General features: G+C 34.6%; 1 protein-coding gene across 1 annotated transcript in view; it reads left to right on the top strand.

Moving 5' to 3' along the window:
- Positions 1 to 13306, top strand: part of LOC107708439 (annexin A11-like) — an 18244-nt gene extending 4938 nt beyond the window's left edge. Inside the window, exons 4-16 of the mRNA XM_016512669.1 lie at positions 2323 to 2405; positions 4203 to 4541; positions 5527 to 5614; positions 5879 to 5973; positions 6398 to 6511; positions 7463 to 7553; positions 7669 to 7748; positions 7867 to 7923; positions 8008 to 8101; positions 10925 to 11020; positions 11476 to 11534; positions 12305 to 12427; positions 12533 to 13306. Coding sequence (XP_016368155.1) covers positions 2323 to 2405; positions 4203 to 4541; positions 5527 to 5614; positions 5879 to 5973; positions 6398 to 6511; positions 7463 to 7553; positions 7669 to 7748; positions 7867 to 7923; positions 8008 to 8101; positions 10925 to 11020; positions 11476 to 11534; positions 12305 to 12427; positions 12533 to 12592 — 1379 coding nt within the window. The 3' untranslated portion in view covers positions 12593 to 13306. The remainder of the gene's footprint in view (positions 1 to 2322; positions 2406 to 4202; positions 4542 to 5526; positions 5615 to 5878; positions 5974 to 6397; positions 6512 to 7462; positions 7554 to 7668; positions 7749 to 7866; positions 7924 to 8007; positions 8102 to 10924; positions 11021 to 11475; positions 11535 to 12304; positions 12428 to 12532) is intronic.
- Positions 13307 to 16734: the final 3428 nt, after the last annotated feature.

Genomic DNA, 16734 nt, shown 5'->3' on the forward strand with positions numbered 1-16734 from the left:
ATTTAGCAGATGCTTTTGTCCATTACAAATGAGGACAATAGAAGCAATCAAAACCAACAAAAGAGCAATAATTTACAAGTGCTATATTAGTATATTATTATAGTGTTATATTTCAATTTCACAAAGAAATGTGCAGCATTTTGTCCAAGCAATAATAAAAGGACACATTTAATTTATAATTTGTCTTAAATCTCATTTTGTTAAAAAATAATAATCGTGAATCGAATCGAATCGTGAAATCAAAATTGTGAATCGAATCGTGAGTTGAGTGAATCGTTACATCCCTACTTATAAGCATTATTTTAATTATCAAAATGTTCAAAACTCTAAGGCATTGTTCACTGTAACAAAGTAACAAAGTAACAAAGTTCGTAGTCACGGGAAGAAGGAGGCGGGAACCGGCGAATATTTAAACATAAAACTTTAATAAATAAATAAACAAACACAAAACAAAAGTAAAAGCGGCAGCCCCTCACGGACGACTGCCGGTCACAAACAGAAACAAAACAACATAAAATCCAGGCCTGGTCCTCTCTCGTCCTCCACTGTTGTCACTCCTCCTTTTATCCTTCCGGAGCTCCTCCGTGGGACTCGAGACCGGTGTGTGGCGCAGGTGTCCCTCGTTATCTTTCACTCCACCGGCCTCGCTCCACTCCCACGGCTCTCGGCCCCGCCCCACTCGTCACATTCACACTTCCCACTAATCTGATTTGGTTTTCAGATCTGATCTTTAGCACTGTCTGTCTGCACTGTCAGTTTGCTAGTAATGAAATCTGATCTGTTCTGACAGGGAAGCAAATATCCGGTGTATCTACATCAGTTGCGCTAGTAGTTATATAAGCGTCAACACGATTCCTAGACACCTTCTCATACAAAAACTGTCAGTGTGGAAAGTTGTGTGCCTCTGTTCATGTCTATCATGATCATACTGCGGTGCTGAACTCCTAGGCACATGAGAGAACATAAACACTAAAGGTATTGTACACATTGGTGTAGTGCAGGGGTTCTCAAAGTCTACATTCAAAGGTCCAAATCTGAATTTTCATCAGTGTCAAAGGTAAGTAAGATTTTTTTTTTTTTTTTTAAGTAATGAATATTTAATTCAGCAAGGATGCATAAATCAATATACACTTATAGTGTTACAAAAGACTGACTTTTGAAGTATGTGTGTGTCTGTGTTTATTTATTTATGTTTTCACTAGTTCATATTTATGGCATTTACATGGCCTTGTGGTGTGACAAAAACATTTTAAAAGACTTGACACAGCCAATTACTCAAATAATCATTAAAGGGATCTTAACAAAATAGCAAAAACTAGTGATGTTTAAAATTGTTTTAGGTGGAGTTCAGCATGTCACATGACAGGTCAACTTCCCAGTCTGTTCCATGAAAACTAACCAAATATACAAGTCATTAGACTTACAAATAGAGGAAACACCTAGCAGAAAGAGCTTAATAATTAATGTGCAGTCAATGTCAGTGCAATGTTACCTGCCACTTTTTATTACCATAACAAAACCTGCTGCTCTGGGTGTTTCTGTTTTGTCTTATCACATCAAAACAGGTTCAGAACTGAAATTTTTTTTTTTTATTAATATAGTTAGGAGAGGATGCAGGGCCCTCGGGGTACTGCACAGAACAATGATCAAAAGTTGATGTCTAGATTATTATCAGCCTGTCATTTGATACAAATTGTGTACTGATTTCCCCTATACACACTGTGTTTTGAAGTCAACACGAAATGCTCACAGCTCATTTTATTTCTGTAATCTGACATGTGAGACAAGATAGTCTGTAAGAGAACAGCAGTAATCGTCATGATTGTGAAAAATAGGCCAGAATGGTTAAGATATGTTATATAGCAGAATGGAGATTACATTGTAGGTCGGGGGAGTGAATGTACAGCGCTTTCTTCCACCTTCAATACCACGACTGAGGTGAGACCCATTTTGTCGCAGCAAAAATGGCTGCCCACTGCTCCAGGGGTGTGTTTGTGTGTATGTGTGTGTGCTCACTACTCACTGCTGTGTGTGTGCACTTGGATGGGTTAAATGCAGAGCACAAATTCCAAGTTTGGGACACCATACTTGGCAACATGTCACTTTCACTTCAGACCAAGTACATTACACTTTTCTCTTTGGAATAACATGAAGCAGTGAAACATGCACTATAAGACAGGAACATGTTTTAATGAAGTAAATAAGGTTGGTTTTGATTTCATTTCAACTGTGAAGTGTACTGATATGGTTCAGTCATAATTGGTGTTGGGGTTTTAGGTTTTTGTTTACGTGTTTGCTTGTTTTAAATGCATGTATTTGCAGGAGGTTGGGGTGCTCCCGGTGCTCCTATTGGCCTGGATAATTTGCCGAATCCTGGATTCAATGCATCAAATCTCCCAGCAATGGTAAGTTCTATAATAAAATGATGTATTGCGTAATCAGAAATGACATTGGTCTCGATTCTCAACAGATGCAGGTAATTTGATTCCGGTCAGCATGAACCGCATCGAATCCTTCCTTTATCAGCTTTGTACGAAACTGTGCTCTTGTGACCGTGACATTGATCCCTTATAATTTGCAACATGTCACTTTCACTTCAGACCAAGTACATTACACTTTTCTCTTTGGAATAACATGAAGCAGTGAAACATGCACTATAAGACAGGAACATGTTTTAATGAAGTAAATAAGGTTGGTTTTGATTTAATTTCAACTGTGAAGTGTACTGAAATGGTTCAGTCATAATTGGTGTTGGGGTTTTAGGTTTTTGTTTACGTGTTTGCTTGTTTAAAATGCATGTATTTGCAGGAGGTTGGGGTGCTCCCGGTGCTCCTATTGGCCTGGATAATTTGCCGAATCCTGGATTCAATGCATCAAATCTCCCAGCAATGGTAAGTTCTATAATAAAATGATGTATTGCGTAATCAGAAATGACATTGGTCTCGATTCTCAACAGATGCAGGTAATTTGATTCCAGTCAGCATGAAATGCACAATCTTGGCTAAAACCCCATCAAATCCTTCCTTTATCAGCTTTTTACAAAACTGTGCTCTTGTGATCATGGCATTGATCTCTTATAATTTAACTGCAATGTTAATTACAATTAAATGAAATGTCCCACTTAAGTAGGGCTTAAGTACATCTTTGTAAGTAATTTCATAATTACTCCTATTGTCTTTGAAATATGGTTAAAGTGAACTGCCGAATATATTCATAAGTATTTATGGTTTATTTATTTATATACTTAAATATGCCTTAATGTCATTTCTATTGAAACTTGTATGTGATGTATTTACATACGGTATATTTGTAAGTATTACACATTTGTAATGATGTTGCAATTTAATGCATTTAAAATATATTAACTAACAATTAATATGGAATAGCACACTAAAGTTTAAATTATAATCAAGTACTTTGTTATTCTTTAGGGTTAAGAACATTGCACTTTAAAGTAAAATTTTGAAAAGATATTATTGCAAAGTGCAGTTTTTAAAAACTATACTTTTAAGATTTGAAGTACACTACAGGTGCAATTGTGATACAATTAACCACATTTCTTTTTCACAAGGGAAACTTAATAAATGGATACAAATATATATTAAAACAGGCATTTCCTGTGTTCTAATTAAAAATGTATGCTGTCCTCATAAAAGTGCCCAAAAGTTTAATAAACTCCTGTAGACTAGCAAAGTCATGAATTGACCACCTTGCTTTCTGGTGATTTTGGTGTTGGCGTCAGCCATTTTAAAAAAACACATTGGTTGACCACTACTTTTCATGGAAATATTTTTGCAGTATGATGCTTCAGCTTGACTAAAAGGACTGGTTTCAGTACTCCTCCACAGTACTTCTTCATTTAGGGTCAGCAAGGGAAAAATTGTGAATGTGGAAACTCTTACAACGTGTCAAAAACAGTGTCTCTGTGACAACCGTGTGCAATATGATGCCTGTAGCTTAAGTCAACAGAAATGTTTTAGTGCAAAGCCACACTATCTAAACAAACCTCTCCATGAATGCACACTTGTTCACCATCTTCCTTATCTCCCTGTCCTGGCCTTAATCATTTCTTTGTCCTTCAGTATTGTAATTTCATGGCTGTATATGCTACGTTTCCTGCAAATTCTGCTCTACTGTCCTAACTGTCATGTTCGCTGTCATGCTTTTTGCTTTTTTCGTCCCCTCAAAATTTTCCATCACAGGCAAATCAGTTCGCAGCCAATAGTGGATTTACCCCAAATCCATCCATGTTCCCTCAAGTGCCTGGTGGCTATCCTGGCCCCCAACCTGGGGGCCCACCAGCCCCCTCCCCTAACCAGCCCTATGGCATGTACCCTCAGCCAGGAGGAGGTATGCCCCAAGGTCCGGGAATGGGATACCCTGGAGGCCCACCCCCGGGTCAGCAGATGGCGGGCTACCCAAATGCCCCAGCACCCAATCCGTCCATGCCTAGCTATCCCAATGCACCCTCACCCAACCCGTCCATGCCCGCATACGGAGGAGGTTACGGAGGAGGTGCACCTGCTGTTCCAGCTATCAATGTAATTAACTCTTAACAATTTTTTTTCTCGTGCAATTTAATGCAGTATACAGGGTTTCTGAGGGTCTTAAAAAGTCTTAATTCATCTTTCCACAAATTAAGGCCTTAAAAGCTCTCAAATTGGAGCAGAAAATCTGGTATTAAATGTTGCATGCACTGAAAATAATGAACTTCCTTAGTATTTTTGTCTTGTTTTCCAATACAAGTATACTTAAATCAAGATACATTTACTGGAGGTGCAAAAGATAGTTTAAGACTTGTTTTCAGATAAATTGAACAAAATGAAGTGAGTTTATGCTTAAAACAAGAAATATCTGTCAATGATGTGTTTACCCTTTGAATTAAGTTGATTTTTCATGTTCTTGTTTTAATCCATATTAGTCTATATAAGATATTTCCTTATTCTAGTTAAGCTATATTTCGTACACATTGTTTTTAGATATAGAGAACATATTGATGAATTATGTTCCATTCAATTTATTCCTTACATTTTCTTTACTTGGTCTTTAAATGGCCTTTAAAAAATATTTATTTACTAGGGATGTAACGATTCGCTCAACTCACGATTCGATTCGATTCACGATTTTGATTTCATGATTCGATTCGATTCACAATTTTTTATTATTATTATTTTTTTACAAAATGAGAATTAAGACAAATTATAAATTAAATGTGTCCTTTTATTATTGCTTGGACAAAATGCTGCACATTTCTTTGTGAAATTGAAATATAACACTATAATAATATACTAATATAGCACTTGCATATTATTGCTCTTTTGTTGGTTTTGATTGCTTTTGTTGTCCTCATTTGTAAGTCGCTTTGGACAAAAGCGTCTGCTAAATGACAAAAATAATCGATTTTCAACCGGCTCGCAGTTAATCGTTACATCCCTATTATTTACCTTCATAAAACCTGCAAAAAGCCTTAGTATACACAGTATTTGTGTCCTAAATTCCCTGTTGTTTTATTTTGTTTATTTGTAGCGTGGATTCAGAGGGACCATGCAAGACTTCCCCGGAGCTGATCCGCTAAAAGATGCAGAAGTCCTCAGGAAGGCCATGAAGGGCTTTGGTGGGTTACTCTTCATGTTCATTTTCCACTTACTCTAATTCTGAGAAAGCAGCGTCACTCATTCTCCTTCAGGGATAAAAGGTGTTCTGTTCTTTTTGTTCTTTGGTGTTTATCTATTATTAATCTCAGTTTGACCCCTTTGTGATACAGATAACGGATGTTTAAGTACTGATACCTTTTTCTTAGACTGACATGGAGCTTTCCAGAAAATGACTCCTGTGTTTACTATATTTGCTGCTAATATGCATGGACATGTTTCAACAGGCACTGATGAACAAGCCATCATTAATTTACTAGGAAGTCGCTCCAACAAGCAGCGTGTACCACTCTTGGTGTCATACAAGACTGCCTATGGAAAGGTAAAGGGAGAGCATTAGAGCTTTTTAGATATTTGCTGTGCAGCAGATACAGCAGCTGCCCCTCAGGTTGAGACCAGGTTTTATTTTAACAGCTAATTGCTTTTCTTGAAAGCTGTGAACCATGATGTGCTAGTTGGTGCTAGGCAGGAGGTGTTAGTTGGATGAAACGGTCTCATTCTAGCGAGCATTTGATTGGATAAATATTTATATGCCCCTGAGTACAAGATTAGACATCATTATTTTTTGTCTATTTTCCCAAAGGAGGAAGACTAAAAGATAAATATGACAAGATAATTTTGTCAACACTAGCATATAGATCATCAAAGCCTTAATACAGAAAAGAACTAAATGCAGCTCAGTTCAGATTTTGTTATGGGTTAAGAAAAGCAACACTGATCATTCTCATGTTACCCAATGTTTACAGGATTTGATTAAGGACCTGAAGTCTGAGCTTTCAGGGAACTTTGAGAAACTGGTGCTGGCCATGTTGAAGACTCCAGCTCAATTTGATGCATATGAGCTCAAAGAGGGCATCAAGGTTTGTGAAAGTACTTTATTAACAGGATGAATACAAATGAAGCATGAAAAATTATTCAATCAAACATTGTGCAGCTTAGCACCCTCACATGGATAATTGATGCAATATATAATATATAAACATATTGGATTTATAGTTATAGCGTAGTTATATTTATATACCATTCAAAAGTTTTGGGTCAGTAATTAATTAATAAATTAATCAAATGAATTGTTTTATTCAGCAAGGATGCATTAAAGTAATTAAAAGTGACAGTAAAGACATTTATATTGTTACTATTTTATTTATATAAAATAAATGTTATTTTGAACTTTCTATTCATCAAAGAATACTGAAAAAAAAAATGCATCACGGTTTCCAGAAAATGAATAAGCAGCACAACTGTTTTCAACATTGATAATAATAATAAAATATTTCTTGAGCAGCAAATCAGCATATTAGAATGATTTCTGAAGGATCATGTGACACTGAAGACTGGAGTAATGATGCTGAAAATTCAACTTTGCCATCACAAAAATAAAATACAATTTAAAATACAAAGAATATTAATTTTTACTGTATTTTCAGCCTTGATGAGCATAAGGCACTTCTTGTATATGTATATGTATATGAATATATATATATCTATATATATATATAAATGTGTGTGTATGTATGTGTAAACATCATTGTAATAATATAAAAATAATAAATATTATTAATAATTGTTTGAATTCTTAATTATGCATATAGTATTACTTTTATATGTAGCACTGTTCTCTGAGAATAAAGAAATAGTTCACCAAAAACACAAAGACAAAGGGAGAATATCTGAGGAATTTTCACGTACATACATACAACAGGTTTACATTTTGAGTGAATTGTTTCTTTATGGTGCACAGATAAAAGAATATATGATTAGATGTTTTGATATGCCATTAATAGAAATGTAATCTGCTGATTATTTCACAGGGAGCAGGGACAGATGAGGCCTGTCTGATTGAAATCTTGGCCTCTCGCTCTAATGCAGAGATTCGAGAAATCAACCAAGTCTTCAAAGCTGGTGCGTACTAGAGTCATATCACTTAATCAAGCATTTGTCATGCACTTTTTAATCTAAAGCTCGACATTAAAGCAGGGTGAAATGTGATGCATAACACTCAGTGTTTCTGTTTTAGAAAATAAGAAATCACTGGAGGACTCCATCAGTGGAGACACATCTGGACATTTCCGCAGACTTCTGGTCTCTCTTGCTCAGGTACACAGAAGACGTGAATGTTATGATGTGAAACTTTCATATTTTGAGGGTCAAAAACGTTGTAAATGACAGAAATGTGAAAGTCATATCAGTATTTCTTCCTGTTATTATCTCAAAGGGTAACCGTGATGAGAGTGAGAATGTGGACATATCATTAGCCAAACAGGATGCTCAGGTAATTATTGAAATGTTTCTAAAAAATATGTGTTTCGCATTCTTTGAAGAGTCTCTATTATGCTCTATTTGTGTTCTGCTGCAGGCTCTCTATCAAGCGGGGGAAAATAAACTCGGCACAGATGAGTCTAAGTTCAATGCCATCCTGTGTGCTCGGAGCAAAGCTCACCTCAGAGCAGGTACGTTATGGCCCTTTGGCTCAAATATTAGTTTTCTTTTATCAAGTCAAAGTCCCTTTTAGGAAGGTCATTTCACTCAGCGCCTCCCCAGGCTGCTTGTTTCCTTCTTGGTAATAAGCGTGCTAGTAAAGCTCATATCTACTTGAATAAGGAAATACCAAAATCTCAGAACCTGTTTGTCAAGAATACTATAATATGGCATATATTGAATCAGAAATAATCATGTTTTGCGTCTTCAGCTCAAATCAGGCTGTATAATGTAGAATATTGAGTGTTCCTACGTACAAAATAATGCATGTGTAAAAAAATAAATAAATGGGGTGGCCAAAAATTCAGTTTTGGGTCTGGCATTGCAGTTAACACACTCTTGCCGAGGCTCATAACTCATAACTGGACATGGTTTCCAGTGGAAACACTTGAATTCCCCTCTAAATCAACCTACTTAAGTCATTTCCTGTTTTTCTATGGGACCAAGTTGTCTTTTGTCTAATTATGTGTTTCATATGTGCAATACTGATCATATATTTATCTCATTAACATATCATTATTGACTATTTATTTGATCGGACAGCCAAAAGTTAAGACACAAAACAAAAGTACAAAAAAAATTCAATTCAGCAGCACAACTGTTTTCAACATTGATAATAATAATAAAATATTTCTTGAGCAGCAAATCAGCATATTAGAATGATTTCTGAAGGATCATGTGACACTGAAGACTGGAGTAATGATGCTGAAAATTCAACTTTGCCATCACAAAAATAAAATACAATTTAAAATACAAAGAATATTAATTTTTACTGTATTTTCAGCCTTGATGAGCATAAGGCACTTCTTGTATATGTATATGTATATGAATATATATATATCTATATATATATATAAATGTGTGTGTATGTATGTGTAAACATCATTGTAATAATATAAAAATAATAAATATTATTAATAATTGTTTGAATTCTTAATTATGCATATAGTATTACTTTTATATGTAGCACTGTTCTCTGAGAATAAAGAAATAGTTCACCAAAAACACAAAGACAAAGGGAGAATATCTGAGGAATTTTCACGTACATACATACAACAGGTTTACATTTTGAGTGAATTGTTTCTTTATGGTGCACAGATAAAAGAATATATGATTAGATGTTTTGATATGCCATTAATAGAAATGTAATCTGCTGATTATTTCACAGGGAGCAGGGACAGATGAGGCCTGTCTGATTGAAATCTTGGCCTCTCGCTCTAATGCAGAGATTCGAGAAATCAACCAAGTCTTCAAAGCTGGTGCGTACTAGAGTCATATCACTTAATCAAGCATTTGTCATGCACTTTTTAATCTAAAGCTCGACATTAAAGCAGGGTGAAATGTGATGCATAACACTCAGTGTTTCTGTTTTAGAAAATAAGAAATCACTGGAGGACTCCATCAGTGGAGACACATCTGGACATTTCCGCAGACTTCTGGTCTCTCTTGCTCAGGTACACAGAAGATGGGAATGTGATGATGATTTCATATTTTGATGGTCAAAAACATTGTGAATGGCAGAAATGTGAAAGTCATATCAGTATTTCTTCCTGCTATTTTCTCAAAGGGTAACCGCGATGAGAGTGAGAATGTGGACATATCAGTAGCCAAACAGGATGCTCAGGTAATTATTAAAATGTTTCTAAAAATAAGTGTTTCTCATTCTTTGAAGAGTCCCTATTATGCTATTATTTGTGTTCTGCTGCAGGGTCTCTATCAAGCAGGGGAAAATAAACTTGGCACAGATGAGTCCAAGTTCAATGCCATCCTGTGTGCTCGGAGCAAAGCTCACCTCAGAGCAGGTACGTTATGGCCCTTTGGCTCAAATATTAGTTTTCTTTTATCAAGTCAAAGTCCCTTTTAGGAAGGTCATTTCACTCAGCGCCTCCCCAGGCTGCTTGTTTCCTTCTTGGTAATAAGCGTGCTAGTAAAGCTCATATCTACTTGAATAAGGAAATACCAAAATCTCAGAACCTGTTTGTCAAGAATACTATAATATGGCATATATTGAATCAGAAATAATCATGTTTTGCGTCTTCAGCTCAAATCAGGCTGTATAATGTAGAATATTGAGTGTTCCTACGTACAAAATAATGCATGTGTAAAAAAATAAATAAATGGGGTGGCCAAAAATTCAGTTTTGGGTCTGGCATTGCAGTTAACACACTCTTGCCGAGGCTCATAACTCATAACTGGACATGGTTTCCAGTGGAAACACTTGAATTCCCCTCTAAATCAACCTACTTAAGTCATTTCCTGTTTTTCTATGGGACCAAGTTGTCTTTTGTCTAATTATGTGTTTCATATGTGCAATACTGATCATATATTTATCTCATTAACATATCATTATTGACTATTTATTTGATCGGACAGCCAAAAGTTAAGACACAAAACAAAAGTACAAAAAAAATTCAATTCATAAGAACATAATACTTATTTGAATGAAGTATCTTATGCTAATGAAGGCTGCATTTATTTAATCAAAAACACAGTATATATACTGTATATATATATATATATATAAACAAATATTCTGAAATATTTCTACAATTTAAAATCACTGTTTTCTATTTTAACATTTTAAAATGTCATTTATTTCTGTAATGGCAAAGCTGAATTTTCCGTATTTCGGCCATTACTAATTTTATTATGCTGATTTGGTGATCTAGTAACACAACAAGCTTTAAAGTTCATTAGTGTACTCTCATATTCTCATTAACAGCTATTTGTTTGTGATCTCAGTGTTTGCAGAGATAGCGATTATATGAAGACATGAAGTGTTTTTATGTTGACAGTGTTTCATGAGTATCAGCACATGTGTGGCAGAGACATTGAGAAGAGTATCGAGAGGGAGATGTCTGGAGATCTGGAGAGCGGCATGCTGGCTGTCGGTGAGCTGTCTGATCTGCCATCTATAATCGTTTCATGAAATCTAATCATTAAACACTCATAATTGTATTTCTTAACTTGCTCTCCATCCTGCCGGCCCCTTTAAGGGTAAAGCTGTTATAGGGTAAATATGCGGTAATATATTTTTCACACAGTGAGATTCATAACACATAGCTGACAGATGTGCTTGCTGTGTCATAGTGCATGACTTCCTTTCAGTCGGTGACATGTTCATAATGCGGTGTGTTTAGTGTGTTATTTCGGTTTGCTGTTATGAACAGTCAGGTTTTCTCTTTTAAATGACTTTCACTTTCAGATGAATGCCTGGTCTGTCTTCATTCTGTTTTATTTTTCCATTTAAGTTTCAAGATTCATCTTGCTTGCTCTATTGTACACGGCTTGTTAGCTGCAGGGTGATTTGTGTACGGTGAGTCTAAACATGTTTTTCTGTATGCAGTGAAATGCACCAAGAACACACCGGCCTACTTTGCTGAGAGACTCTACAAGGCCATGAAGGTGAGACTCATTCTTCTCAGTGCGAATGAGCTGTAATGACTACAGAGTAACAGAGAAGGCTAATTTATGATTAATTACAAACAAAGCCATGGTTTAGAAGTCATTTTATTCTACAGCAGAGGTTCTCAAACTGTGTACACAAAGTGCCCCCAGGTGGTATGCCAGTAAAAATATATTTTTATATTACAGTATTTATATATTTCTTTCTTTTGTTAAAAATGTTGAATATTTTTTATTTATATATTAGAATACATTTGTTTTGAATTGGAACTTTTCTTTTAAATAACTAATAATTTTATATATTATTTTTAATTAGAGTTTTGTTATACAGTAGTTTTGTATGTCAAGGACTCAGTTGGCCATTATTCATTTGGAAATGCAAGATGCGAGCTGAAGTGTTGAACAATGTTCTCAAGTGCCAGGCATGGAAAAGTCATTGACATTTTAATAACGAACATCAATTTTTGTACTTGCGCCAAGTTCTAGAAATATTTACAGCAGTAGAAAATAGTATGTATTTGAATTGGACCGGAGTAACTACAGTAATATTATCATATTAATATGGACTAATGCAACTCACAGTCCTTATGCACTCAAAAGAGAGTTAATTTGCTCAATGCTGAAATAATTTGAGGGAACACAGGTTACTTGAATTCTGATTTGATTAAAGGCAGTAGTTGGCCTGAGAGTTTGGGAACCACTGCTCTACTGTATAAGATCACATGCATCAACGTTTCAAATCCGAATATGCTGAAAAACTAAATACGCAGGGAGCAGGAACCAAGGATCGCACTTTGATCCGCATCATGGTGACCCGCTCTGAGGTGGACATGCTGGACATTCGTCAGGAATACATGAAGAACTATGGGAAATCTCTATACACAGCCATATCTGTGAGTACCTGTGTAACAACCCCTCAAACTGTGCTTTACGTTTTCGAGAAATGGAAATTACAGCACTGTAATAATAATTGTAATCAAACTAATTTGCATTCACAGGGAGACACTTCAGGGGATTATAAGAAACTACTGCTGAAGCTCTGCGGTGGAAGTGATTAGACGATACAGATGCTTGCAGACACTCAGAGGACATGAAGCCACACCACGATTTCTATACATCTTATGCCTTAGTTTAATTTGCACTCTATTACATAGTTGCATGTTTTACCGTAGTCAATGCAAAGGCACTTGTGTGCATATATGCTGCACGTTACATTTCATGCTCTTTTATTAATATATTTTTATTTTCGCGAGTAGCAAACTATATCTTTATGTTCCTTCTACACTCAAAGTAGTGGCTTAGCGAATGATTGTTTATATCAGGAAGAGTGCATATATATTTGATGTATGCATTTTCTCCATGTATACTTTGTTTGAAAGCTGATTCAAGAAAATTCTGGATTAAGTATTGTGCACAGATCTGAATGCCAAAAATGTTTTTACACACTTATGTATTTTAAGAAATATACATGTACTGGAGAAAATGTGCCATAATTGTTAGGTGTAGTCATCATGTTCGGCATAAATGAACATTTTATAGTAAAGAAATTTATGTTTGCTGCATCTTATGCATAATACACTCAGCTTTTTTTTTTTTGTACATTTTTGTTGTAACCATTATGATTGTTGGCCTCTTCCCTATTGAGGCAACAACAACTACAACAACAAAAAGTGGTAATGATGGTGCTGTCTTTGTGTTTCTTATTTGTTTACTCTGTACAGAGCCAAACACACATATGAAATGCTAAGTAAATCCTGCCTGAAAGATTTCAACTCGAATTAAGTTGGTATTTCTTCAATAGCCCCTTTGGTACTATCAGTGCTGACTTCTGAAGCTAATTCAGCTGTGACCTCAAAACACCCTGATAAATATTAATAACAACATTCATATAATTATTCCTACTAGATCAGGCATGACTCGCAGTCAAACAGCATTACAATCTACAGAATAAAGATTTCATATATAAAATGACATTACCTAGGCAATAACCATAATCATAATTAGACCTGCACATCTGGATCAAATTATTAAATGGCATGATGAAAATTTTCATTAAATTACTATTAAAAATTGGTTAATATTTTTATATGATATTTATAGTTTTATAAAAACATTTAAAATCATGTACAATTTCATTTAAATGTATACAATTTTATTAATGAGCAAATCATTTTTTTGTTGTTATGCCAAGGTCTGAAATATTTAGAGCAATATAATAATATATACATAAAGAGAAAGAGCTATATAAAAATAACCTCATTAAATGCATGATGAAAAAAGGTAATTAAAATAAATTAAAATTGGTATTAGATATTTATAGTTTTATAAATTAAGTTTTATAAAAGAATATTTATTTTAATATATAATTGTAATTTTTTTTTTTTTTTCCAAATATTTGGAGCTATATAAAAAAAAATATTACCAGGTAAAACTAAAGTAATATGAGATTTATAATATGTATTTTCATTTTCAATTTGCTCAATGATGATAATTCTGTTTTAATAGCAAAACCAGTAGTCAGTAAAGCTGAATGTCTTGTATAGGCCTACCCTCTTATTTGTGTCACTTGTAATTCGCCGTGTTAAAAACAGATTTTAATAGCTAAGGAGGTTCTTAGCTCACTGTGACTGAATCATGGGGTCCATCCATCGTTTGTCGCTCACACCCCGCTTCCCGCAGTGCAAGCTGAGCCTGTCACTGCTCTCAGATCAGCTCACATCTAATGCCATCCAACAGCCGGGTTATTTCTTCATACCAAGGCCAAACTGCTGAGGACAGCGCGTTACATGAGCGTTATTTAGTACGACAAGTTCAACGAGAGCACAATGTGACAGTGGGGTTTTAAATAATCTTCCCAGGAAGATTTTAGCGGAGAGACACCAGCAGGACTCTTATTCTGTAATGTATAGTCATATACGTTGATAGTGTTCGCTCATAAATCTACAGGTATGAAAGCAAATATCTTGGAGGGATGCATATAAATAATATGTGAATATAAATATTATGCTGGTGAGTCAGCTGCTGCCTCACACATTCAGGGGTTAAATTCAGGATATTATAATTTACACCAGTAGAGGGCAGTATTGCCCTGTGCATTTAAAATACAATAACGAACTATGCAAAAAAAAAAAAAAGATAAATGTTAGTCAATTATGCCATTATTAAAAATTAACAAATAAATAACCAGAAAATCATGTGATTTATTTTACCTTTTCTCTGAAAAATTATTACATACATTTATTTTATTTCTTTCTTTTTCAGAAATAATCGTCTTTCATCATTTAGGTCATAAATGAAATGGAAATCCATTCAAAAATTAAATACTTCTAAATCCAGAAAATGAGGTTCCACTGAGAGCAGTCAACTTATATCTATAACTCTAGATAAGATGAAAATCAAACATCTGTTCATGCATAATAATCATATCTTTTTAAAGACTCTTTTTAAATTGTTTTACCTCTGCATGCTATTCTCTTTACAGAAAATGTTCACAAGGCTGCATAGAATTAACTAGATAAATAACTCCATCAGAGTAATTTCATCATCAGTCACTCACAACAAATAACTATTTTGTGTCTCTATGAGTTTCACAAAATGCAGACAAAGAGCTAATGTTCTGTCTTGATTTTTGGTGAAGTGTATACATACACACGTGTCTGGCACACAACGTGGCGGTTGTTAATTATATCTAAGCATCAAGTTGAACGCAGTGGCGTCAGTGCCTTGAGAACACTCATTTATGCTTCATGTGGGAGTGCAGTGTAAAATAGCTTCAATTTAGAGCAACCAATTTGCAGTGTCACAACTTTGACAGATGGGAGTAACCAACCCTGCTTTGCTGACATGTGGTTCTTTCCATCTGTCAGCTGCATTTGAAAGATTGCAGATTTCTTCAAATGTTTCTGCACACTCTGTCTTGCATAACATACATACAATCAATTGCCGTGAGAACTGATAGTTCATTAGTTCACCATGTTTGCATGTGTCTGACAGACATTCTTTGCACCCCTTGTTATCTACTTTGGTAGTCTAATAAAATGACTCGGTCTGGTTTAATCCGGTGGTTATCTCTCTTTGTATGTTTGAGGTAACTGATAATTGACTGGATACTTACTAATCTTCTTTTCTTTACCATGTAAAAACCCCTGGCCTCTTATAGCCTGTGAACTCCACATAACCTTTAGTGCTTCATCCATAAAACGGTCTGAGCCGTCCTGCTAATGATGGAAGTCTTCTAATGAAGATGTGTAAACACTCTTTCAGCTCCCACTCTTACTGGCTTTCAGCATGATAATGTGAACTTTGAGCATCAAGGATGGATGCTCCACAAAGCCATAAATCAGAAATGTAATGCACTCATATGGATGATATTAAATAAACAGTGACCGAATACAGGATAAATCTCAGAAATCATTTTTCACATGCTATCCAGAATAAATCAAAGATAAAATAAATAAAGATATATTTACTTGAGAAGGAAAAATAATCTTGTTTTCTCTTTGAATTAAGTTGTTTTTTTTACTGACAGATATTTTTATTGTTTTAAGTGTAAACTAAATTTATTTTTATACATTTCTCTTTTTTCTCTTTTTTTTTTTAGAAAACAAGACTTAATATGTTATGTCATTTTGCTTCTCAGATAAATACATCTTGATGTAAGATAGATTTTTATTATTATTTAAAAAAAAATTTTTTTGCACTAGGTCACACTTTACACAGTGTTAATACTCTGAATTTACATACTTTTGTAAAGCAGAACATGTATTTCTAATTTGTGTGCAATTTTTGTGGAACTGCTTGTAATTACACTGCACATAGTTCCTGTTATTATTAGGAACTAATTATATGTAGGCTAAATATGTGTAACAAGAAAAAGCAACCTTTTCTATTTGGTAAAACTTGTTTAACTCTGTCATTTTAATTAACAACAGATCATATATATGTATATAAGAAAGAACAAATAATTTACTGTTTATTCTATCATACAATAGTTTACTTTCTCTTAAACAATTTTTTTTACAAGGACTACATTTTATGAAACTGCTTTGAGACCACTTGATAACCTTTTTATAAACCAGCTACCATTTATTTATTTAAAAGTCTAGGCTATATTGTTACAATACAATAAAATCACAAACTAGCACAGTCACATTTACCGCAGATCAGCAGTCTGCGCTGTACAGCACATGTTCCAGCGTAA

This window comes from Sinocyclocheilus rhinocerous, unplaced genomic scaffold (assembly GCF_001515625.1).
Source record: "Sinocyclocheilus rhinocerous isolate Xijiao unplaced genomic scaffold, SAMN03320098_v1.1 scaffold295, whole genome shotgun sequence".
Taxonomy (NCBI): domain Eukaryota; kingdom Metazoa; phylum Chordata; class Actinopteri; order Cypriniformes; family Cyprinidae; genus Sinocyclocheilus; species Sinocyclocheilus rhinocerous.